Source organism: Biomphalaria glabrata, chromosome 18 (genome assembly GCF_947242115.1).
Source record: "Biomphalaria glabrata chromosome 18, xgBioGlab47.1, whole genome shotgun sequence".
Lineage (NCBI taxonomy): Eukaryota > Metazoa > Mollusca > Gastropoda > Planorbidae > Biomphalaria > Biomphalaria glabrata.
In genome coordinates, this window is record NC_074728.1 from 11,890,848 (window position 1) to 11,916,086 (window position 25,239).

The 25,239-nt window shown below is 33.1% G+C and overlaps 1 protein-coding gene across 5 annotated transcripts; it reads right to left on the minus strand.

Moving 5' to 3' along the window:
• Positions 1-10: 10 nt before the first annotated feature.
• Positions 11-21,960, minus strand: LOC106073952 (tetratricopeptide repeat protein 23-like). 5 transcript variants are annotated; one of them, XM_056017331.1, is made up of 14 exons: positions 21,659-21,960; positions 19,613-19,698; positions 18,033-18,147; positions 16,508-16,691; positions 14,471-14,594; positions 13,829-13,985; positions 8,999-9,124; positions 8,337-8,463; positions 6,378-6,460; positions 5,500-5,585; positions 4,308-4,435; positions 2,879-3,028; positions 2,027-2,109; positions 11-1,713 (listed from the first exon to the last, which is right to left on the minus strand). In XM_056017331.1, the coding sequence occupies exons 3-14, from the start codon at positions 18,110-18,112 to the stop codon at positions 1,620-1,622; spliced, it is 1,422 nt and encodes a 473-aa protein (XP_055873306.1). In that variant the 5' UTR covers positions 18,113-18,147; positions 19,613-19,698; positions 21,659-21,960; the 3' UTR covers positions 11-1,619. The 5 variants fall into 5 exon arrangements, with proteins under 5 accessions (XP_055873306.1, XP_055873303.1, XP_055873305.1 ...); XM_056017328.1 differs by having other exon boundaries at positions 21,653-21,960; XM_056017330.1 differs by lacking the exon at positions 21,659-21,960 and adding an exon at positions 19,939-20,057.
• Positions 21,961-25,239: the final 3,279 nt, after the last annotated feature.

The window sequence follows — 25,239 nt, forward strand, 5'->3', positions numbered from 1 at the left end:
ACACAATAGCAATGAAACAAATCTTGTTTCAATTTCTTGAACAAAATAGCCTGCTTTACTTAGTCACATATTTCCAGAAACAATAATTTTCTTTAACATTGTTTTTATTCAATTTAAATCGAACAGATTACTAACTTCCTAACATTTCAGTTGCAGCGACAAACTATATACACTTACAATTCTACATAGAGGCCTAGATACATATTTAATAGACATTACACAAATAAATATTCCGCATACATAAAAAATTCAATCTAAATATAAATTAATTCATTAAATAAAAGAAAACAGTGAAGTCTTGCAAACGAATTGGGGCAGTAGTTTGAGTTGTAATAGGGGTCAATGTGATCATAGGACTAAAGACAGCTTTATAAATCTTTATCGGAAATGTGTTATGATTACAAAGTCTTTTTTTCAATTAAAATAAAAATTCCACAAAAAGAGAAAAAAGACCAAACAATTTCCACAAAAAGAGAAAGACCATTACAAAAAGAGAAAAGACTTAACATTCCACAAAAAGAGAACAGACATAAAAAAAAAGTTCATTGAGCCACTACATACATACATCTTAATTTTTTTTAGCTCACTTGCTGATCTAGTCGTGATTTTCCAACTGATTGATGCAGTTATACCCTACTCCAATATGGTTGTGAAAGTGGGACACTGACAAGCTGAGGCTGAAAGGAGAATTCAAGCCTTTGAGAGTAAATTCTACAGAAAAATGCTGGGTATCAGATACCAGGAAAAGAAGACAAAGAGTTTTCATTTTTACAAGTCAACTCTCTGGCTGGCAAAAAGGAGGAACACCTCAATCCTGTGAGAGATGAAAGCTGAGCTAGTTTGGTCACATTGTAAGACTCACTGCCAAAAGTCATTTTTCATAGTATAGTGGAAGGAGTATGAAGAAAGGGTCATCCAAACAAAAGTTGGCTGGACAACGCTAAAGAATTGACCGGCTTATCATTTGATATCCTGCTAAAAACAGTTGCTGACCAAGAGAAGTGGAGAGACTTTTAGTTGCACGAACTGGTCACAGCACCCCTACGACGAAAGCCAAGTGACAGATGAGAGAAATGTTACAGTAAGCATTTATTTTTTAAAATGATGAAAGATTAACAAGTGCAGAGCTTTAAACAGGACATGAGGATTCCATCAGCATCAAGTTAATGAAATGAAGATTGCGATGATCTGATTGTCCAGAAAACTGCAGCACACATTTTAAACACTGTAACCATAGAACTTAGAAGTGCAGGCACATGACAAAATTGTACAAATGAATCAATGTGATCTAATATTTATCGCTGGCTTGCAACTGGGTTTTGACACTCTTTCAAATGAACAAAACAAAGCAAGATCAATCTCTTTGTTAAATAAATCTGATGCAACTATCAGTAACCACATGCATAAGCTACACTCTTGTTCTTTGGATAGAAGGGAATATAAAAATGTCTGAAGTTTGTCAAGTAACTTTCAAAATATAAATTGTTAATTATGGTGAGCAGTGTTTATTCAAATGCACATTAAAATTTCTATTAAAAAATTAGCATTAAAATGATTGGTCCTGTCACTTTATTGATGCGGAATCAACAGTATCTTTCTTTCCAAGTTCTGAGTATCAGTTATTTTGTTCTGCCAACAACATTACAAAACCTTGGCCTTTTCAGCAGTTGATCTTCTTTGTTCAAGACAAAAGTATGAGATAAGTTGGGATTGCTGGGGACACAATGTACGTTTTTATACAAATTTAATTGAACATCTAATTTTTAAAAATAAAAAACACTTTAAGTATGTACACAAAAATTTAGTAAAATTATGAAGTGTCCTTAACATTTTTTCAACAAGCATTCACACCATTCCACATTCAAACTACTCAGATAAGACCATAAGGCATGTTACAGTATGTCCATAAAGGAGATAAGACCATAAGGCATGTTACAGTATGTCCATAAAGGAGATAAGACCATAAGGCATGTTACAGTATGAAAGACCTGCTAGACATAAACAAAAAAAAAAGTGAAAAACTTACGATAATAAAATCTCCATTGTATGCTGTGTATCTTTAGTTTTTCTGTGGTTCTTACCGAGCAACAGAGATTCAATGGTATGACACTGAAAGACAACAACAACAGTTTATTCAAACTCAGAACTTACTTTCACATTAACACCCACATTGGTGTCCATGTTACGCAAACTATTTAAGAATGGTGTCCATGTTATGTGAAATATTTCAAAGCATGTCAATGTTCTGTAAACTATACCCTTCGTAACAATTATTGTCTTGTAATAAAACACATCCCATATACTAGATTTATTTGTATGTACGAACAGTATCACCTAAAAAGCAAAAAATAAAAAATGGCTAAATTATTTTTTTAAGAGTATTGGAGATATTCACTGAAAAGTAAAAAATCTCAAGACACTATTTTTTTTTTTTAAATAACTTTCATGCTTACTGCAAGCTCATAGTGCTATTGTCCAATCTCTTTTAGGAGCCTATTGGTGAGAGGGTACGGGAAAAAGGTTTTCTGTGCTGTCTTTAGGCACCTCCACTTGACTTGGGTGTTAACCTCGAAAGCCCCCTTGATAGGTAGCCAAGCCAAGACCAAGGAGTTTAAGCCGTTTGGCAACACAACCAACCACACAACCAACCAGAATTATTCAACTTAAAAGAAAAACAGCTTATCATCTTTTTTTCCATTGTGTACACCAGATACCCCAAAAAAGTTACTATTTATAGTTTTTTACGCCATTTATGAAAATCTCAAATATGAGTAAAAAATAATACATTCGATTGTGATTTAACTAAAAAGGTTTCAAAGTGCTTTAAAAACAAGAAAAATGAATTTATATAAAAATACAGAAAGTCAACTGAAATTACCTTTTTATATGTGAGTAAAGCCTTTTCAATATTTCCCTGAGTCAAATAAATGCTGCCTATAAGTTTGTAGGTGTCAGCCACCTGCTCTGAGTAGTCTCCAAACACTTCACATTTAGATGGCAGACTTGACTGTAGAATCTGCATAGCTTCCTATTGTTTCATAAACAAGAAGATTTTTCAGGAAATTCATTTGTTTAACTTAGTAAAAATAAAATAAAAGTCTTCAGGTAGTCATGACTAAATGAAAGGTCTGCTTAATGATGATTTCAAGTTATGATGAGATTTATAACTAACTCTTTATTTTCTCAGTATAAAGAAAGACACGGTGGCTAAGCGGTAAAGCGCTTGACTTCTGAACTGGGTGTCCCAGGTGTCAGGGTTCAAATTATATAGATGCTTGTCTCTTGATGAATTATAATTGAGTAACTAAGAAAGTATCAAGCAAGTATGATTTAATATTCAAGAAACCCCTAGTGAGCCACAGGAACCAAGTCAAGAAACACAATAACAAGAGACAAGCATATATATAATTTGAACCCTGACACCAGATTCAAATCCTGGTGAAGACTGAGATTTTTTATTTCAGGATCTCTGGGCGCCTCTAAGTCCAACCAGCTCATTAGTTGGGGAAAAGTAAAAGTGGTTGTACATTGTTCTGGCCACATGACACCCTTGTTAACCATAGGCTACAGAAACAGATGACCTTTACATCATCTGCCCTATAGACCACAAGGTCTGAAAGGGAAACTTTACTTTTATAAAGAAATTTCAGAGTTACCATAGCTGCGCAGTCAAAAGACCAATATATTCAACCTGTGCATACTGTACTACTGTATGCAATAATGTTTTTTAATATAATCAATCTACATTTGTAAAGAAATCAATGTTTTGTACCACTCATTTGTAGATCCCTACAGTGCAGGTATGGAAAAGCAATACAAAAAAATTAAAAGCACAGAAAAAGTAAATATCTAATACATTGTGGATACATATTTAATTAAAATAAAAAACAACTTCTATTACAAACGTACCAAATAACTGCAGTACATATTAAAAAATGTTGATATGTACAAAAGAGAAATCTTATATAATACAGACGTTACTTCAAAAAAGAAGATGATTACGTCCTACGCGTCATGCATTTAGTTATGCATATTAACCAATGACTTAAATTCAGCCAAGTCACTGGTTTTCCTGGCTAGCTCAGGCAATCCATTGTCCAGACTAGTTTGATATATTTGTTTAATGGCAGGATTAGTCTCCATTTCAAACCTTGTGGTTTAAAGGGCAGATGATGTAAAGGTCATCTGTTTCTGTGGCCCACGGTTATCAAGGCAGGATAATTGGAACAGAATTCAGTGTGCAAAAACTACCTGTACTTATTCTTCACATTGCTAGCAATGACTAATTCCCCACATCTGGAACTTACACTTGTCTTGTCCATCCTGAGTAACATCTTAGCAAATTGTTCTTGCACTTCTAATGTCTTGGCATGGCTGGGGCCATGAATGGTTGTACATGATCTCAGGCAGTCCTCCATGTAACTTAAAGCTGAGCCTAAAGATGTAATACAATTTAAGAACATTTAGAAATAAACTTCTTAAAATCTATAACTTATAATTCTACTAATTTTGTTTTTGTGGCTACAGTAAAGTAAATATTTTCAATTATCAAACTTATTTCATTAATAACTTATCTATAAATAACAAAAACGTATTGCAAACGACAGAAACAATGAGAACTAGTTGAAAACTTGCAGCTAATTGGTCCAAAGGAATGGTAGCTACTGATAGAGTTAGGGATCAGCGGCATTGCTAGTTCTGTCAGGGTGCTACAAGCTGCCAAAGGGTCTTAGACTTACTTAGACTTAGGTCATCCCACGCAGTTCGGCGCATTGGGCAGCAAGCTGTCTCCACAAAGATTTGTCACTTTGCAAAGGGTCACTAGCTCCTAATTTTTCTCAGGGTTGACTCCCCTGATGCCCTTGCCATGTATGGGTATATATGTTAGGAGGAGAGGTTTGAATTCAGAATTCTCCTTTTCCTAGTTGGGTAACCAGCAAGGCTAATGTGCTCCTTCTGCGCAAAGCACCAGTTTTTCACCTTTGCCCTATTAGTTTCACTGTTCCCAATATCTGAGCCAGGATTTGGACTTGTTGTAAAGAGGCTAGGTGAGACAACTACTAGAGCAGAATGTTATGTTCCTTCCTCAAAACCTTGTTCCAGAACTTGAACTACAAAATTATTTTTTTAAATAATAAAAACTTTCTTCCCCTTCTATCATCCTTATATGGTACAGCTCCATTTTTTATGTTAATTTTCATAATGGGGAATGGCATGTGTGAAATCTCATCGTGCATGCTGGTATTGACTAATCAGATCATCACACTGGTTAATGAAGTACTTTAATCATACATGTTGATATGGACTAATCAGATCAGATCATCACGCTAGTTGAAGAAGTACTTTCATCATACATGTTGGTATGGACAAATCAGATCACCACACTAGTTGATGAGGTACTTTCATCATACATGTAGGTATGAACAAATCAGGTAAATACCAGACACAGCATGAAAACAACAACAACAAAAAAAAAAGGACTTAGCTGTGTGAACTTACTTTCAGATTCCTCTAATCCTGTCCCTGCATGAGCCTGAGATAGGTTCAAGGCTGTGTCAATAAGGTCAGGATGACCCTCTTTGTGACTAAATGGTAAATACAAAAAGTGCATTAGTAAATGTAACTGAAAACACTGTCAGCACATTACAATCAACATTCTTTGATAGAGTGGCACAGATCTCAGTTCAGAAAAGTGCCATCTGTGACCCCAATCCATCAGTCAAAACAGTAATGACAAGAGAAAGGGCTGTCCAATAATTAGACACCACTTACAACATGAAAGCACAAAAAAAAATAAAAGTTTTGCTTATTCTATGTCAGGAACATAGTAGAATTTTGCTTTTTCTAGGTCATTTGAAGCAACTTGTTATGTACACAGAAGATAAATTACTTAATGTTTAACTTTGTTTATTGAAAGTATTTCAGAGCATACAATTAAAACAAAAGCATTTCCTTTCCTTTTTTTTTTAAATTATGTAAACACTGAATGAAGTGGATCTTAACTTTAGATTTAGGGTTATATTTGGTCTCAACAAAACATTAATGAGACAAGGATAGGAAAAGAGTTGAAGAAATAAGACCAAGATTGCACAAGTTCATGAGCCTTGAAATTCCTTTGTAAAAGTAAATAAAACTGATTACAGAGCTGGCAATACACTAACCCTCATAAACTATTGAAGAAAGAAACCTCTACTTCACTTGCAACATCTAAGTATTAAATGCCAATAGAATATTTTTGTCTATGTTTTGTCCTCCTGATGTCGAATTCACAATCTTTTTTTAAAATTCTTTCACCATGCTTGGTGAAGCTTTATTACACCACAAAAATTCTTTCTGATAAGTTTGCTATAGAGGGCAGTAAACAATATTCAACTTACATAGCTGAAGCTATAGAGTGTGCTCTTAGAAAGAGGTCAATGACCTTATCATGGTTAGCATATTTGCCTTTAGACTGTTCAAGCTGAAATAAATAAGTTGAAATTTAAATAACCTACTTGGGGGGTGGGTTAGGGAGGGAGCAGTAAGTGAGGAGGTAGGAATGAAGAGCAAGAGGAAAGGAGAGAGAAAATATAGTCCACAGACCTAAATATAGAGATTATGTGTTATCCATTGCATACTTTACACAATTCTGGTGATTTTCTTTTAAAGACGTAGCCTATATAAAAAAAAGTACCTGATACATCTAGACTATAATCTAGACTTTTACCTTTGTTAAAAATGAGTAACCTAAAAAAAATAATTTAATCTTCTTTATAAAACACCAAATATTAACCTGAGAGCACACTATTATCCATTTTAACTTAAATCTGGATCTGACAATTTGGTGAAATGCAAACCATATTTCTTTATGATTAACCCAGAAATTCAATCAGTGGAATATATATATATATATATATATATATATATATATATATATATATATATATATATATATATATATATATAATGAAACTTAACAATCCCAATATCTATAAAAGTATATAATATATATATATATATATATAAAACACATTGCTTATATTTTTTACTTTACTTATCTATTACTATTGTATTTTGTCTATTGTATCTAAGTAAAGTACAGTATCTAGGTTCAAGAACCCTAGGGGTAGGGGGATACAAACCCTAATATAGTAAAGTATCCCTTTTAGACCTTGCAATCTATAGAGTGGATGATATAAAGGTCAACTGTTTCTGTGGTCAAAGGTTAATGAGGGTGTCAAGTGGCCAGCACTAGGACCGACCAATTTACTTTCTCCAACTAATGTCAGGTACTCATTAGCATCCTTAAAGTCCTTAAAGAAAAATTATAGTCTTACCAAGATTTGAACCCGGGACTACTATGTTCAGAAGCCAAGTGCTTTACAGAACAACTACCTTTAATATATTGTATAGATACTTAAATAGATATATTATTTTGATTTTGTGAATTTCAGTTATTGCTGGTAATTCTGGAACACATCTCCTGTGATAAACCAGAGATAACTGTATTAGTCTATCCTATATGTGAAGAAGGGGGAGACAAATCATGTACTAGTAGATAATTTTAATCAACCTCAAGAAATTATCAGTCTCTCTATATATGCAAAATACCACTAATGAAATCTCTGGTACAGCTAAACAGATTTACATGATGTTTTGTACATTGGTTCATCTTACCTCTTTGGTGTTCACTAAGAAAGGATTTTGATTGCAATCTAACCACAGAGATTTCTTAACAAAATGTGAGCCTTTTTCTATTACCATTTGTATCAATGTTTGAGCTAAAGGGCCACATTCTTCATATATAAGGCTGAGATACAAATGTTTAATAGCACAATATGAAACTTCCTTTCTATTTTTTTGTGGAGGCATGGTGGCTGAGTGGTAAAGCGCTTAGTAACCATGTGCAATATATGTATGTATGTCTTTCATAGAAAGTGAAAACATTTTGCCATTCTTTATGAAACTTGGCATGAACATCCTTAGATGGCAGTCTGCCTAAAATATGTAAAATAGCTCTACCACAAGCTGAACTAAAAAAAAATCCCTAAATTTATACTGAAGAACAAAACTTTTTAACACATCAGGTAAACCCATTTTCATACTTTTCTTTCATAGGAAAAATGAAAAGTGTTTAGGGAACATCCCGCCATGTTGGAATTAGTTCTAAATCCAATGTAAGAGATCAGTGATACTCAAACTAAGGCCTGCAAGCCACTGGTCATATCTGGCTAGTATATATATATATAATATTTATATGAATGTGTATATGTGTGTGTATGTGTGTGTGTAAGTAAGTAAATTAAAAAAAAAAAAAAAAAAAGAACACATTTTGTTTATTTTGGGTGTCTAAGTACCTGTCCATATTCTGTGTACGTTTGCATAACTTGTTTACTGTCAGGTCCAAACTCTTTGGTCGAGAGTTCAAGAATCTTATCATATTTCTCACAGGCAAGTGCATGCTTCTTCTCTTTGGCATACAATCTGCAGAAAAGAGATCCATTTCAACACCATACCACAGACTTAACAAGCATTACTGAAAATGAATAGGATTCCATTTATCCGTTTATTCTGGCTCAGACATGTTCATTACAAAGCTAAAAAATTAGAAATTTGAGCAAGTGGGAAGATTAAGAGCAAGAGGGAAGATTAAGTGCAGGTCATCTAAAATATATATTTTTTATTTTGCATGCTTATGAAGTTCCTTCAGAATTGGAGATTATTACATCCCACCCCATTGCTCCTGCAGGATCACGGAGGGAATCATCAAGTCAATGTTGGAACCTGAGACCATCTAGACGACAGTTCTTAGCTCACACCACTTGAACAAACAGACATCCATAGTAGACTCCTATAGTATTAATATATAATTAATGACAACCAGGTATATTTAGTGTTCTGGTGTGAACGACTCTTTAGAAAAAAAAAATCAAATTGTATTATTTTTTCAAACTCTATGGTTAGAATAAGTTTTAACCAAAACCCTTTTACAAATTACCACTAGTACATGTTCAGTTACCTGGCCATGCATTGGTATAAAGATATGTCCAGTAAATTACATTCTCTGTCAGTCACACATGACAACTTGGCCCTTTCCTGTAAGATTTTGTCAGCCTTTTGTAATGCCTGTTCAGCTTCTGGATATCTGGCAATGACCAAATAATATAATAGTGAAATCATTTTAAAGTCAAAACAGAAATAATGTCCAAATGAACTTCTTGAAGAATTCTTCTGCTTGGTGGAGAATGTAAATATAGATGCGAAGCTAGGTGCTGAAACAAATGATGATACAAACATATTAAATAATTAAACACAAATGAACAGCAGCACCAGGGACCAAGTTTTTAAATGAGAGAAAGTAGTGAATTAAATGGTGAAGGGGTGGGGGCTAGCTAGTGCATGTGACCATTGACCACTGGGGTGGTAATTTGCATATGGATGAATGACCCTGGACCAGAAGAATGTTTTTTTGGACATTCCGATGATCTGGAGGTTAAGTTCGCTTAATGCGTTGTCGCTAGGCGGTGTTGTCATTTCCAGGATCACTGGTTCAAGCTTTGGTTGGCGCAGTCCCTTATTTTCATTGAATTTAATTCCCTATTTTCTCTCATTTAAAAACTTGGTCCCTGGTGCTGCTGTTCATTTATGTTCAATATGTTTGGTGGAGCAATCTAAGAAAAGGTTGACCATTTAATCTTCTGCAGGCATATTGATTACAAAACAAATTTGGGTGTGACAAGTAATAAATGGATGTCATGGTTCATACAACCTGTACAGCAAATTTGTGCAGTAAGGTTGCACCCAAAGAGACTTAGAAATCAATGTTTCTCCATAAGTTTATACTGATAATATTGTTTATAAAAGCTTATTTGTTTAAGAAGAACCTTAAAAATATGAAAAACAAAACAATCTTAGTCTAAACCTTCATAAAAATGTTGCATATAAAATTTCATCAGCTGTACTTTTTCAAATTGAGGACAGTGATAATAAGTAAGCATATCCTAGTGATTGCTTCATGTTTTAAACTTGCAACAAAGAAAGTATCAAATAATTTATTGCAATTTATTCCACAACAGTAATTTTTTTTTCAAGATCTATAATTGACAAGTCCTCCATTAAGGTGGAATAAATCACTTAATGTCACTCAGTAGTGATGGCTGTAAAGGAACATAGGCACAACATATCAAGGTCACGTCATAAAATTCATGGGACATATCTTTAGGCAAGATGAAACGTGTACCACAGTGAGCCACAACATGGTATCCAAAAAGGAGAAGCAAAAACAAGGTCATCCACGAATAGCATAGAATCGCACCTTCTTTGAAGACCTTAAATATGCAAGCACCAGCTGGGAACAGGCTCTTGAAGTCGCATATGAACCACCTCTGTGAAGAGAGCTTGCGCTGAACAACCCAGAAAAACCTAAGTCTAAGTAAGTGCAATGTAATTTTTAGCGGCCCCCGTAAGGGGAAAAAGCCGCTATTAGGTTTGTGCAAAATGTCCGTCTGTCCGTCTGTCACACTCAGATCTCGAAAACTAGAAGAGATATGAAAAATATTATTTCATCATTAAATCCGGCTTGAAAAGTTTAGGTGCAACGGCTACTTTTGGTTTTCTAAAAGCAAACCGTTTAATTTATAAAATTAATTATGCAAGCGATTTTTTCATAAAAATACACCAATTCTAAAACAATTACGTAAATGTAAGGGAGGCAATGTTACAATATGCTAACAAAGATGGACAATTTTTGTGTATTTTCAGTATCACTAAGTCAAAAATATTTTTAAAATGTACAGGAAATGTTTAAAACAAATACAAATAATAGTTAAAGACGTTTTTTCTGGTCAACTAGCTGCTAAAATTAAAAGAAAACATTTCTGTTTGTTTATAAAGGCTAATAATGCACTTTGTATGTAAATATCACGCACATTTTTTTAAATGGACTTTTTATGCAGCGATTTTCGTGCAGTAGCGTAACGTCGCAACATGATCAGGTGCTAAACCAATTTCTTAAACTTTTTAAAAAAATCAGATTTTATTTATTTTTTGTTTAGTGCCCCAATCCGAATAAAAGAAGCTTATTTTTGTGCGTTTTGTCTGTTGGTCGGTCTGTCCGTCACGATTAGATTTAAAAAACTAGAACTCTAAAAGCTATTGAAAATCTGATTTACCCTTTAATGTTCCTCCCATAACATCTCAATAGTTTTAAGTATCTAAAATTGATTGTTCCGGATTTTTTTGTGCAAAACTAATCAACGCCAACAAATGTTTGTTTGCTCTTCTAACTTATATTACATTCAATTTCCATGCTTAAGCGTTGCAAAAACACATTATCAATAATATGTTGTTCCGTTTTTTATGTAAATAGCAAATTAATGCTAAATCATAATCTCTATACTGACTTATATTTCATTAAGTGTTAAAATGTTCCGGCTATTGTTTTATAAAACATGAATTATGCCTAATGATTGTTTGAAATCGCATAAGGCTTTTAAAAAAAGTAATTTACTAGAATTGATTACTGAAAATTACTTTTTAGACATTTAATTTTCTTGTAAAACATAACATAGAAGTTTTGTAATCGATAAAGAAAGTTCCGGATTTTGTTTCTTACAAATCGTCGCCAGAAATTTCCGAATTTGTTTAAAAATCTACTAACGCCAAATAATTGTTTGAACTCCCTCTTCTAATTAATAAACAAATAATCTTCTCATTTACGAAATAATGTTTTTACGGATTTTATGAAAAATATTTTAACTCACTACTCTCTTACAGTACATTTAACTTTCTAACTAAAACATTAAAAAATCTAATTATCGTTAATATTATGTTCCGATTTTTAAGGAAAACAGAATCCAAACACCAAAGTAAGGTATGAAAATCTCTCCACGTGGCTTTAGTACATCTAATTTTTATACGAGACCATCCAAAAAATTTAATTAACGGTATTACATTTATCTGAAATTCTCTTTTTCTTTTACTATTTATACAAACATCCGGAACAATCTATTATATAAAATTTTCAATTGTGTTCATACCTAAAAATTATTGCGATGTTTTGAAACGTAAAATAAAGGTTAATCAATTTTTAATAACTTTTAGTTGTTGTTTTTTTATATCAAGATAACGGACAGACCGACTGACAGACAAAACGCAAAAACAATGTGGCTTTGATCCTTTTTAAATAATATCTATTAGAACTCAGTGCACCAATGTCTATGAACCCTCGTTAAATATCTCGTGTAAATAAAGACATTTTTTTTTATGGTACCGGTACTAGCCTATTGTGAGGTAATGGAATTTTTTTTCTTTGACGTCATATGAATGGACTCTTTAAATGTAATGTTAAAAGAACGCACTCGGTGCACCAATGTCTATTAACCCTCGAAAAAATTGCTTGTATTAATGAAAACATATTTTAGTCTAACTAAGCCGTGTGACGTAGTGTTTTTTTTTCCTTTGACGTCACATGGAATGAATTCTTTAAATGAAATGCTAAAAGAACGCACTCGGTGCACCAATGTCTATGAACACTCGAGAAATGGCTCGTGTTGATAAAGGTGATTTTTAGTCTAGCTAGGCCTTGTGACGTAGTGTTTTTTTTTCCTTTGACGTCACATGGAATGAATTCTTTAAATGAAATGCTAAAAGAACGCACTCGGTGCACCAATGTCTATGAACACTCGATAAAAGGCTCGTAATGATGAAGGCGATTTTTATTCTAGCTAGGCCGTGTGACGTAGTGTTTTTTTTTCCTTTGACGTCATATGGAATGAATTCTTTAAATGAAATGCTTAAAGAACGCACTCGGTGCACCAAAGTCTATGAACACTCGATAAAAGGCTCTTATAGATGAAGGCGATTTTTAGTCTAGCTAGGCCGTGTGACGTAGTGTTTTTTTTCCCTCTGACGTTATATGGAATTAATTCTTCAAATGAAATGAAAAAAGAACTCGGTATAGTAATGTTTATTAAGCCTCGTTATGTGACTCGCGTTTAAAAAAGGAATGATATCTTGATTTAGATCTAATCTAGATTTTTTAAACTAGATCTAGATTTTTATTACAGTATATCTAGATCTGGATTTATATTCTAATTAAAATTATTTTAGAGTCTAGATCTAGAATTTCTAGATCTAGTTTAGACTAAAATAGACTAGATTAAGATGTAGAATTTCAATTTCTAAACTTAAAGTGTAAAAAAAAAGTGTAGATTTTCATTTCCAAACGTTTTGATCAATATTGTAATGTTTTAATATACTAAAACTAATCTACTATTTTTTTATTAAATTTAAATTTACGGCAAATGAATCTTTGAAACATTATTACTTTTGACCATCGGATGGCTGCCTGGTCGTGCGGTTTGCGCGCTGGACTGTCGTTTAGATTTATGGATGGCCCAGGGTTCAAACCCTGCCCGCTCCCATCCCCCGTCGTCCTGCGGGAGGTTTGGACTAGGAAGTAATTATCTTCAACTCTGAAGGAACATCCGAAACGTGTAAAACATTTTACATCAAAATTAAATCACCTCTTGAATATTATTTGCGAATATGCAGATCCGACAGGGATCCGACTTCGACGGGGGCCGCCTCTGAGTTTGTGTAACACAAACTCTCTTTGTAATCTTGTTATTTATTCAATTACAAAACTACAATCATGAGCTATGACAATGCAGCATGTTATTACCCATTGCTAAAGTTTTTGTTTGTGAGCCTAAAGTACAAAGTATTCTATTTTTGATTCTATGGATTTCAAAGGGTTACAAAATCAATTATGACGAAAAAAAAGCTTATGTTATCATACATCTTGGTTACTGATGACTTACTACTACTAAATAACAAGAAACTTTACTTCTTTAATGCAGTTGAAGCTCGGCCAATAATTCCATAAATTTGAATAAGAACTGAATACAACGAGGCTTTCTCTTCCATTGAAGAGGCCAAATGGCTTCCATGGAGCAGGATGGAACGTGCAGTGTCAGCGTGATGCTCTGCTTGAGCCCAGTAATCTAGTGAAAGAAGAAAGAACAAATATCTGTCCAATGTTTGCTAACATACACAAGCCTCATTTAGAGTAGAATAAAAACAACAAAGTTCACTTACAAAGAAAAATGATTAGGAAGTAAATATTTGACTTAACAGTTGACAAGGCTATTAGCAAGCAGCTAGACAAGAGTGTCTTTGGTCCTAAAACCAAAATCCTAGGTTTAACCTGAAAGGCCAACTAGTTCATAGCACAAGTTGGCAAGCTATCTTTTCACTTAGATACCATATCCAAGCTGTGACTAGAAGCTATCTAGTCACTTACATACTAAATCCCAGCTAGGACTAAAAGGTATCTAGTCACTTTGATACCATATCCCAGCTAAGACTAAAAGAAATGTACATATTATTCTGGTAAAACCAATTTTAATGAGTTAAGTTTTCCTTAAAAAAAATTTCTAAAGTTCAATTGAAAAAAAAAGCTCTTGTTGTTTCTAATTGCCCTCCTTACTTTTTAAGTCAAGGTAGCCTTCGGCTAAGTTGGCTATGCTCTGTGCATACTTCCAGTGAGAGGGTCCATAAATAATCCTTGTGTAAGCCATACATTTGATCAATTCTCGAATGGCTTTATCAGCCTGTGAAGTTATAAACCAAAAAAAAATTTTTAATGGCGATAGAAAACAAATCACAAGTCACAAATCAATAAAAATGAGAAGCAGACAAATGGCAAATATTGGGAACTGGAGTATAACGTTTGGAGAAATATAATTATGGAAAGTACTCTAAATCAAAATCCCTACAGAACAAAGCATAATGTGGCTAGAGAGGAAGATCTAAGATAGACGTCATTGTGGACTGTGAAAAAAAAAACAGCAAAAGAATAAAGAGTACAATTTCTCAAGCCATCATATACAGTCAGTCAATGATAACACAAAGATAACCTTGACTTCATAAATTCCATTGAAAACTTCCTGAATTGAAAACTACAGCACAGTAAAGACTTTTTACTTGACCTCTTCACTGAAGAAGAAAAATAAAATATATTTTCTTATAGACATACCCTACTTCAAAAGAGAAGATAATTACATCCAATGCATTTCATGTGTCATTTTAGTCATGCATGTTAATCAGTGACTTAAACTCTGCTACGTCATTAGTTCTCCTCTCCTGGCTGATTCAGACAACCCATTTCATTCTCTAATGGCACTAAGGAAAAAAGAGCACTTGTACAAATATTTCCTAGCATATGGAATAAGAAATGTGTCCGAGTATTTTATAAGGTTTTGTTTTTCTATTTGTAAATTATGGTTTATTGTTTTATGTAATATTGCTACTTTATTTTTTATTCTTTTGTCCTGAAATGTGTCTCTAAATTAAATGATTTTACTAAGGGTGTTAGTCAAATCAAATTAGAATATTCATTTGTTTTGAATCTAAATGCTCTTTTTGCATCTGTTCTAGTTTCTGTGTTTTCTTGAGTTGCGTACAAAACTGAGGATATATATATATATATATTGTTGTATACTTGTTCCCCCCCCCCCCCCAACTGACCATTTTTTTTCCACGTGAAAAACTTTTTGAGTTGTGTTTGTGCTTGGAGGTGAAACTGACCTGAGGAGTGTGTTGATGTGTTAACAGAGTTATGATTGCTGATTTTTCGATGGACGATTGTTTTTTTCTTGAATCGGTTTTTGTGAGTAAGGATCTGTACATTTTGTTAAGAGCACTGTGAAATTATTTCTATTACTTGGATTATTGACTGTTCATAGTGGATTATGATTCTGTAATCTTAAGGATATCGGCGATCTGACAATCAGTGAGTTAACTTTCTTTAGTCTACTCCAAAGTCATAGAAGTTGCAGAAGTAATTGAAAAAGTTACCAAAAAAAAAAAGTATCAACCAAATTACTTAAATGAAGATTAAAAAGTAGTTGACAAGAAACATTACACAAATACTTGTATTAGGCAAGCACCAAAGATAGTAAAAGCAATAAAACAAGTCTTTTACTGTTATATCATCAAATAGATATAACACATTGGAACTAGCTAACTCAAATACGATTTATACCTTGAGCAACTTTTTAAAAATATCTTTTCATACACACAAAATCTAAAGGACATGTGAAAGGAAGATTAGAAGATGGGCAACCAAATAGCTTCTTGACTTGATGTCATAGCACATTTGGGCAACCAAATAGCTTCTTGACTTGATGTCATAGCACATTTGGGCAACCAAATAGCTTCTTGACTTGATGTCATAGCACATTTGGGCAACCAAATAGCTTTTTGACTTGATGTCATAGCACATTTGGGCAACCAAATAGCTTCTTGACTTGATGTCATAGCACATTTGGGCAACCAAATAGCTTCTTGACTTGATGTCATAGCACATTTGGGCAACCAAATAGCTTCTTGACTTGATGTCATAGCACATTTGGGCAACCAAATAGCTTCTTGACTTGATGTCATAGCACATTTGGGCAACCAAATAGCTTCTTGACGTGATGTCATAGCACATTTGGGAAAGTGACATTCAAGAATCACTCACTTTGTTTTTCAATGAGTACTGTTTGGCCAGTTTCTCTGAACGTTTTAAATTGTCCTCAGGCGGCGTCATGTCCACTTTTCTCTGGCCGTTACGGGGCTTATAATTTGTTGTTTGTGTCACCTGCTCCTCAGTAGAATTATCAGGCTCACCTTCATTGTCTGTATAAATGTCTTCATTATCATCACTAATGAAAATAACAAAACATTTCTTAGAGTGAGATGTACGAGAAATGATGGCTAGGTTTAGAAAAGACAAGGGAACCATTCTTGAAGACTATGAAGTGAAAGCACAAGCTAGTAAACAAATCTTTAAGAAAACAAAAACTAGAAAGGCATAAAAAAATACTTCACGATTAGAAATATTTTTACCAATTGTTTTTGTTTAGCACAATTTCATGCTTTTAGCATTTCAATGCGCTATGATACTATCACTTGTAAGGACCAGTTGGGAAAGGTAGAGGGGGGAAGAATGAAGTATCTGGGTGATCGCTTTTTAAATGCATAAAAAAAAAAATTTGTTCACTCAGGGCTCAAGCCTGGTCAAGGGGACTAATTCAACTTATACCACAACATCTGTCAAGTATCTTTCCCTTGTTTGATATAAAACTTATTAATTGATTATCAATAGCAACTATACTAATTGGTTAATTTTTCTAATTGATTCTTGTTTTGTCAGGTACAAGAAATAATTGTGCACAATTTTAACTTCATTCAAAATTGGGTGTGGGAGAAATAATGTGTACAAACTTTTTCCAGACAGACAGACAGAGTGAGTTGATATAAGCTTTGAAATAAATAAGTCATACACTGGATAATAGACTGATAAGGAACAGAGATGAATGGAAAGAACTGATTCAACTTGTCCTGCCCCAGTGGTCCAATAAACTTTAGGACAAAAGAAGGTAAAAGTAAAAGATAAGGCTGGTTAATTGATTTTGAACTAAGTGAATTATGAATATGAACTGGTTCAACTTCTCCTGCCCCAGTGGTTCAATAAACTTTAGGACACATGAAGGTAAAAGATAAATAATGAGTTGTTTTGGTTAATTAATTTAGAACTAAGTAAATTATGAACATGAGTTAACTTATATTTTGTGAGCTGGAAACCAAAATATTTATTTATACTACTTATAATACTTTTATAAAAAAATAAAAAGTCCAATTAAATTGGTATTTTCTGCTGCAACAATTTTGTTTATACTCAACTCATAAACAGGGCAAGATTTGAGACAATTATTTCTGTAGATCCATTGATCTCAGATTATAAATATCACATCTTCTTCTCAATACAATGAAAATAACAGTCAACACTGTAAATTGGATCTTCTGTGAAGCAGCAAATGTTTGAAAGTGGGTTTTGAATTTCTTAAGCAAACAAAACCCAACCAGAATCAACAACTCAACTTTAATAGAGCCAGTACTGAGTGTTTGATTATGTGAGTTTCATGAGACAATAAACTTTGAAATGAGAGTGATACAGCCAAGAAGTTAATATAAATTAGTAATACAAAACTTTGATCTCTTACGTTTCATTTGTTGGCCCCCAAGCTTCTCTTGTGGGTCGAGATATTTCAACAACAAGTGGTAATGTTTCTTCATCAGCCATAGCAACTGGCTGCTCTCTGTGACCTTTATTAAGTGCTGAACAAAAAAAAATTAAAGTAATTGGTACTTCTGAATATACCAAAAAGTGTCAAATGTAATAGATAACAAATGTAACAAAGCTCACAAAGTTTGAAACCTACAAAATGGGGGAATATATTAAGTTATAGTGTTTCGGTGCTAAAAGTTCTAATGATAATTAAAAAATCCACAAAACTTTTATAATAAATGTGTATTTTTTATTTACTATACTAAAAATTAAATTTTTATAAAGTTAGGCTATTTTATTAATAATTATTGCAAACCATGATATGTCAGATTACTACATGAGACCACGATATAAACATGCTTTCCCCCTGTTATTTATAGATGAAGTGAAATGCATTGGTTAAGTATCCATCAATTATATTTTAAAATATTTATTTATATACTATATGAAAAAAAAATTGTTTGCATAAACAAAAATTGTAAATATTTTATAAAATCATTGTTTCACTTTGTTTTTGGAAAACCAGAACAACATTATGATGTTAAGTAACACAATAATATTAAATACACAAGAAACTTAAATCCAAAAACTTATGAATAAAAACTAAATCATTGTTCTTCATTGAAAAATATGTTTGAAGACAAATACACCTTAAAAACATAGATTTGTATATAATAAAATGAACATATATGTAATGTGTCTAAAATATTTAGCAAAAAAATGATCAGTATGCCAAAATTACTGTACCAAAATGTCCTATTTGATACAGTAAGAACAAACCTAAATCTAGAAACATAGATCACACTAGCTTAGGAAAACAACTTATAAATATATAATTATAATTTAGATTCTAGATATTGAAACTTATTACAAATATCCTCTCTACTAACTCTACTCTAAATATTAAATGGTATATTAAATAGACCGATATAGAACCTTGATTTAGGGGATAGTGGTGTAAAGTATTACTTGTATAGTTTAGCTAAAATAACTTGATTCTATATATTTTTATGTATCTAGATAGCTGATAGCTAGATTTAATACAGTTTTGATAAACAAGGTCAAGAGCTGAAGATCTAAAGGCCTCTCTCCCCAGAAGCAATTAAGATCCACTCAAGCATCATTTTGCCATCACAGGCATAAAGCATGGGAAGAGTGGTCAAGAGGCTAAGTGCGCTTGAACTTGGCTTGGCTACCTAGAAGGGGGCTCGAGGTTCGACACCCAACTCGGGCAGAGTTGTGCTTACTGAGCCCCTAAAGGCAGCACGGAAAAGGAACTCCTAGATACCCCCTCCCCCCACTGGTCCACAAATGAGATTGGACCAAAGCGCACTGAGTATGCTATAAGCATGCTATAAGCATGAAAGTAGCGCTATATAAAAGGAAAGCAGCTATAATCATTTGGTCTTTGAAAGAGACACCTGGAGAGATATCACAAAGGTCCCAAAAGACACATTAAAGGTCCAAGAAAAGTGTTTGACTAAGATGGGCGTAGATGATGAAAATATAACTTACATAGACCCTCTTTGCAGAAAACAGCTTTATCTCAATTAGATGTGGCAAAATATGCAACTGGGTTTGTGTGGTCACATGAAATCAACCTTAATTTTCAGAATCAAAGATCATGCCTTATTATTTTAGATAAAAATGTCCAAAAAATTACTTGCAAATAAGGGGGCATGAAAGTGTTTTTTTTTTTTTTTATTTTACAGTGAAGTTATTCCATATTTTGAGTGTAAAATTGACTAAAAACTCAATAATTACCAATGTTCAAGAAATTAAAATATTAAATTTAAAGGACATAGTTTCATCTTCCAAGTTGAACCTTTAATCTTACTTACTTTTTCCGGGAAAGACATTAGCAACAAGATTGACTCAAAAGATACTTTTGAAGAATTCATTTCAACACTATTCTAGTCTATTACCATCTTTTGTCAGAATGCACTAATTTTTCCTGAGCAAAGTATTATCACCCACTTTAACATGAGTTGACCTACTAGTAGATATCTTGCTAAATATGAGGATGAACTTACAACACTAAAAAATATTACAAACATAAATGCTCCATTTCCTCCAATGTCACTTACAATAAATTATTCTCCTGCCCCACCCTTATTAATTAATTATTTTTTACCTACAATTGTATACTCAAAGAGAATGAATTTCTGAAGCTAAGAACAACAGAAAACTCCCCTAGAAGCAGATCACTGCATCTCATAAAAGGCACTTACAACACTCCCCCAGACTACCTAACTAAGAGGGCAGTAAATGTTTTTTGTTTGTGAGGGTGTCACTAATTAAGGTTTGTGAAACACGTATAACCCAGATAGAATATAAAAAAAAAGCCTGAAAGTTAAAAGTCTATTAAAAAATTATGTTCAGTTTGCTTCTAATAATCTTAAATTTTAATGCAGGTAACATAATAAATATTGATAAAATATTATAAACAACAAAGTTTTTTAATATATAATTAGCACTCATTTTACAGTTGTGTTAATAATGAATGTGGGCAATTAGCTCCCTGTGTTAAGGTTCAACAAACTAACAGTCTTATAAATATAGTTTTTAGTATGAAATGTTTGGGGGAAGTTGATAAGCAGGTTAGCACTTGATTTAACCACACAGTGTAACACAGACCCTAGTGATGCCACTAATAAGAATTAATATTGATATAGAAAATTATAGATCTATTATACTGTAGAAATACTCAAAGATACTGTTATAGGTTTATATAGATCTATTTATTCTAGTCTAGATTTAATCTAGATCTATTAATTATATTTTACTTTAGACAGTTTAGACATACTCTCATGGTATATCTATAATCTGGATCTAGAATCTTATGATTTATTATTATAAATGACTATATTGAATCACAAAAAAGCACTGATTCTATCTATATCTAATAAATATAAATAATATTAAATATCTAGATCTAGAATTCTTTCTTTATTTATAAAAGATTAAGTCACTGATCCTCTTGAATATTGATTAGTCTAGATTTAGAAAGTCTGGAGATCTATGAGAATTCTAACTAATACTATCTAATAGATGATATATTGAGTATAGTATAGACTTGTCTTGATCTTCGTTCAATCAGTGAGACTCTTTGTGTCTTAACTCTAGATTAGATACTAGAATAACTAGTTTAAAGTAGAAGTAGATCTCCAGATGTTGATAGATAAGATAATGATGGATTATACTATAGATAGTCAATTATGATAGTTACATATAATATTGTACTAGCAGATCTATAGAGCTCTAGATCTATAGGTTAGAAAAAAAGATCTAGATTGTAGATCTAATTATCTAGATTCATCTCTAGATTCTAGTAACTTAAAAAGTGCATGTAAGGCTCAAATCATCTCTTGCAAAAAAGGCCTAGGCCTGGCAGAAACCCTGCAGGCCTGCTGTTTTGAGTATTGCATACATCATCTACTCTCTAGATTAGACCTACTATACTACTATGATCTATACTGTCTATAGTCTATATTATATATAATATATTATAGATGTATAATATAGACTAAGAATACGAATTTAAATTGCACTTACTCTTACTTTTAGTAACTTTTACAGTGTGAGTGTGTTTACACTTTAACTTTAACTTTTCAGACTTTTGGTATTTACACTAATTTACAGTCACTCAGTAGTTTCAAGTTTACAGTATGAGTATTTACAGTATTTTAAATTTAGTATTTAGATCTTCATCATCTATGATAGTATAGGCTGTCAAGTTTAATGGGTAATTAGAGTGTATATAAGAAAGATAAAGATCCTCAATTTTAGTTACTAATCAGCTAAACTAGCATTCCTCATGATTAGACGAGTCGCTAGGTTGCTGTTTGTAAACAGGAATCGCATTTAGGTTACCAGATTTTTGTTACTGAATTTTGATAATAAATTTTAATAATTATGAACACTTACAAATTTACTATATCGAATTCTAATATATTTTAGGATACAGAACAAATACTATAGACTTAGATCTAGATCTATATTTTTATCATAGCATGTAGGCTAGTAAGTTATATTGGTTTGCATATTCAAATTCAGATATATGATTACACCACAAAATTTCAGAGCCTATAATCATATACCGGTATATGGAACTCACAAAGTCAAGGACAATGACTAGATCCAGAAATTTATGGACCATCTTGGCATGCTAATACAAACCAATGGTTCCCAAACTTTAGTCTCCTTGCCATGTTTTCCAATTTTCGGTAGCCCCAGCCTATAGCTAACTATGCATTTTGTTAAATTCATCAACTTCAAATGTGTTGATTTTTCATCGGTTTCTCAGTCGTGTTTATTTACCAATGAAATTCAAATTAAAACAAAGTAAAATAAAATTTGATGTATATTAAAACCCTCAGGAGGAGGTTTATCTAAAAGCCTTCTGGAGGGGAGGGGTGTAAAAACAAAACCCCTCTTGGCTATGCTCATAGAATTCTTATCTTATATAATACAGACGTTACTTCAAAAAAGAAGATGATTAGGCCTACGTCCTACGCGTCATGCATTTAGTCATGCATATTAACCAATGACTTAAATTCTGCCAAGTCACTGGTTTTCCTGGCTAGCTCAGGCAACCCATTCCATGCTCTAATAGCACTAGGGAAGAAGGAGTATTTGTACAAATTTGTCCTAGCATATGGGACGAGGAATGTGCCTTTATCTTTGTGTCTTTCAGAGTATTTTATTAAATTTTGTTTTTGTATTTGAAGATTATGGTTCAGTGTTTTATGTATGATTGCTACTTTACTTTTGAGCCTTCTGTCCTGAAGGCTTTCTAAATTTAGTGATTTTACTAAAGGTGTTACTCTAGTCAAATGTGAATATTAGTTTGTTATGAATCACACTGCTCTTTTTTGTATCTGTTCCAGTTTCTTAATGTTTTCTTGAGTTGAGGGGTCCCAAACAGAGAATGCATATTCTATTATTGGCCTAACCAAGGTTAAATAAAATTTTAGTTTTATGTTCTTATTTGATTTATAGAAATTTCTTTTAATAAATCCTAATGCTTTGTTTGATTTTTTTGTAGTTTCATCAATATGTGGATTCCATGACAGTTTTTCATTTATTATTACACCTAGGTATTTTGCGTTTTTAGTCCGTGTTACTGGTTTGCCATGAATAAGATAAGTGGAATTAATTTGTTTTAGTTTTTTTGTTAGTCTTAACAACTGACATTTTTTCTGAGTGGAAAGACATACTCCAATTTGATTCCCATTTCTGTAATTCATCTAATTCTCTTTGTAAAATATCTGTGTCTTGTGTTGTTTTTATTGTTCTATATATTATGCAATCGTCTGCAAATAATCTGACTTTTGTTCCTGAAGTAATGCAATTTGGTAAATCATTTATGTAAATTAAAAATAGTAGTGGACCCAAGATTTGGTGACTGTTATATGCTTTCAATCTTCAAATAAAAACTGGATATAGAGTAGTTTTAATATATTAAGCCCAATAATGAAATTTTTATCAAAGCAGCCCTCGTAATCTTAATAGGCGTTTATTTCTTTGATGAATTCATTGAAGTTTACACCCCCCTAAAGCGGGGTTAGAAGCTGAAAACCACATCTTCAATATAAAATTAAAGCAAACTGCACACACAAAATTTTATGAGTGTAGCCAAGGGGATTTTGAGTTTCTTAAAAAAAAAACACAACGTCTTAGCGATTTTTTTAGTTTAGAACCCCCCAAAAGATGCTTTTGACCATATAAAATCTAAAGCGAAATATAGTCACCAAATTGCCTGAGCCTAGCCAAGAGGAGTTACAAATTTCTACCAGTCACTTTGCTCCATTAATATAGTGCAGTGAATAGCAGATCTACTTTAAAACTTTAAATAACAGAACAATGGACTGTAGATACCTCAAAATATGCTTTTTTTTTTTTTTTAAATACCGGAAATAAGGCGCGGAAATGAGGCGCGGTGGCTGAGCGGTAAAGCGCTTGGCTTCCGAACCGGGGACCGGGGTTCGAATCCTGGTGAAGACTGGGATTTTTAATTTCGGAATCTTCGGGTGCCTCTGAGTCCACCTAGCTCTAATGGGTACCCAACATTAGTTGGGAAAAGTAAAGGCGGTTGGTCGTTGTGCTGGCCACATGACACCCTTGTTAACCGTAGGCCACAGAAACAGATGACCTTTACATCATCTGCCCTATAGACCACAAGGTCTGAAAGGGGAACTGTACTTTACTTTACTATTACCGGAAATAGTGCTTGGTGGCGAATCCTGCTTACAGCGCTCCCCCAGGCCCACTGTCTTTCTACAGTCTTTCCACTAACGCCAGGAAGAGCCTATTCTAGAGTACAATAAACATCTTCCAAAATAGTCTAAGGTTGGATTGTAATAAAGATTAATTAGATGTACACTTACACGCACATCATACATATATGGTTGGGGGGTGGGGAATCACTGGCTTCGCCCATGACACTGGTCGTCCATTGCATCCCAAACCACTTCCAGTAGCCTGAACCCCTGTTCTGCTGGCAAGGGGCGGGATACAGCGCAAATCTCCCACACTTTAGATAACTTTCACATTGGCATCTCCCACATTCATCAATACTAGACTAATTAAAACTTTGATGCATAAAAGACAATAGGTATTGAAGGAAGGAATAAAACCAAATTCAAATGAAATATCAACACTGTACCATCTACATATCTTTTTGGATGTGGCCATGTTTAATATTAGTTTTATGTAGACACTATAAGGATATTTGAATAAGATGTTAAATATTTAAAATGAAAAAAAAAACAACAACAACATTCGAATAAAAGGGTTACAATTCATTCAAATAACAGGGTTACAATTCATTCAAATGACAGGGTTACAATTCATTCAAATGACAGGGTTACAATTCATTCAAATAACAGGGTTACAATTCATTCAAATAACAGGGTTACAATTCATTCAAATAACAGGGTTACAATTCATTCAAATAACAGGGTTACAATTCATTCAAATAACAGGGTTAATATTCAAAGGATTAACTGAAGTACAAACTATTGTGTGTATGAGTAATTCCATTAGTGGGAAATACAATCTTAAAGTCTCGACCTGCTTAAAAGATATCGAGTAGGCCCCCCTTCTACATTTCATACACCTCTGGGGATCTATATAGACCA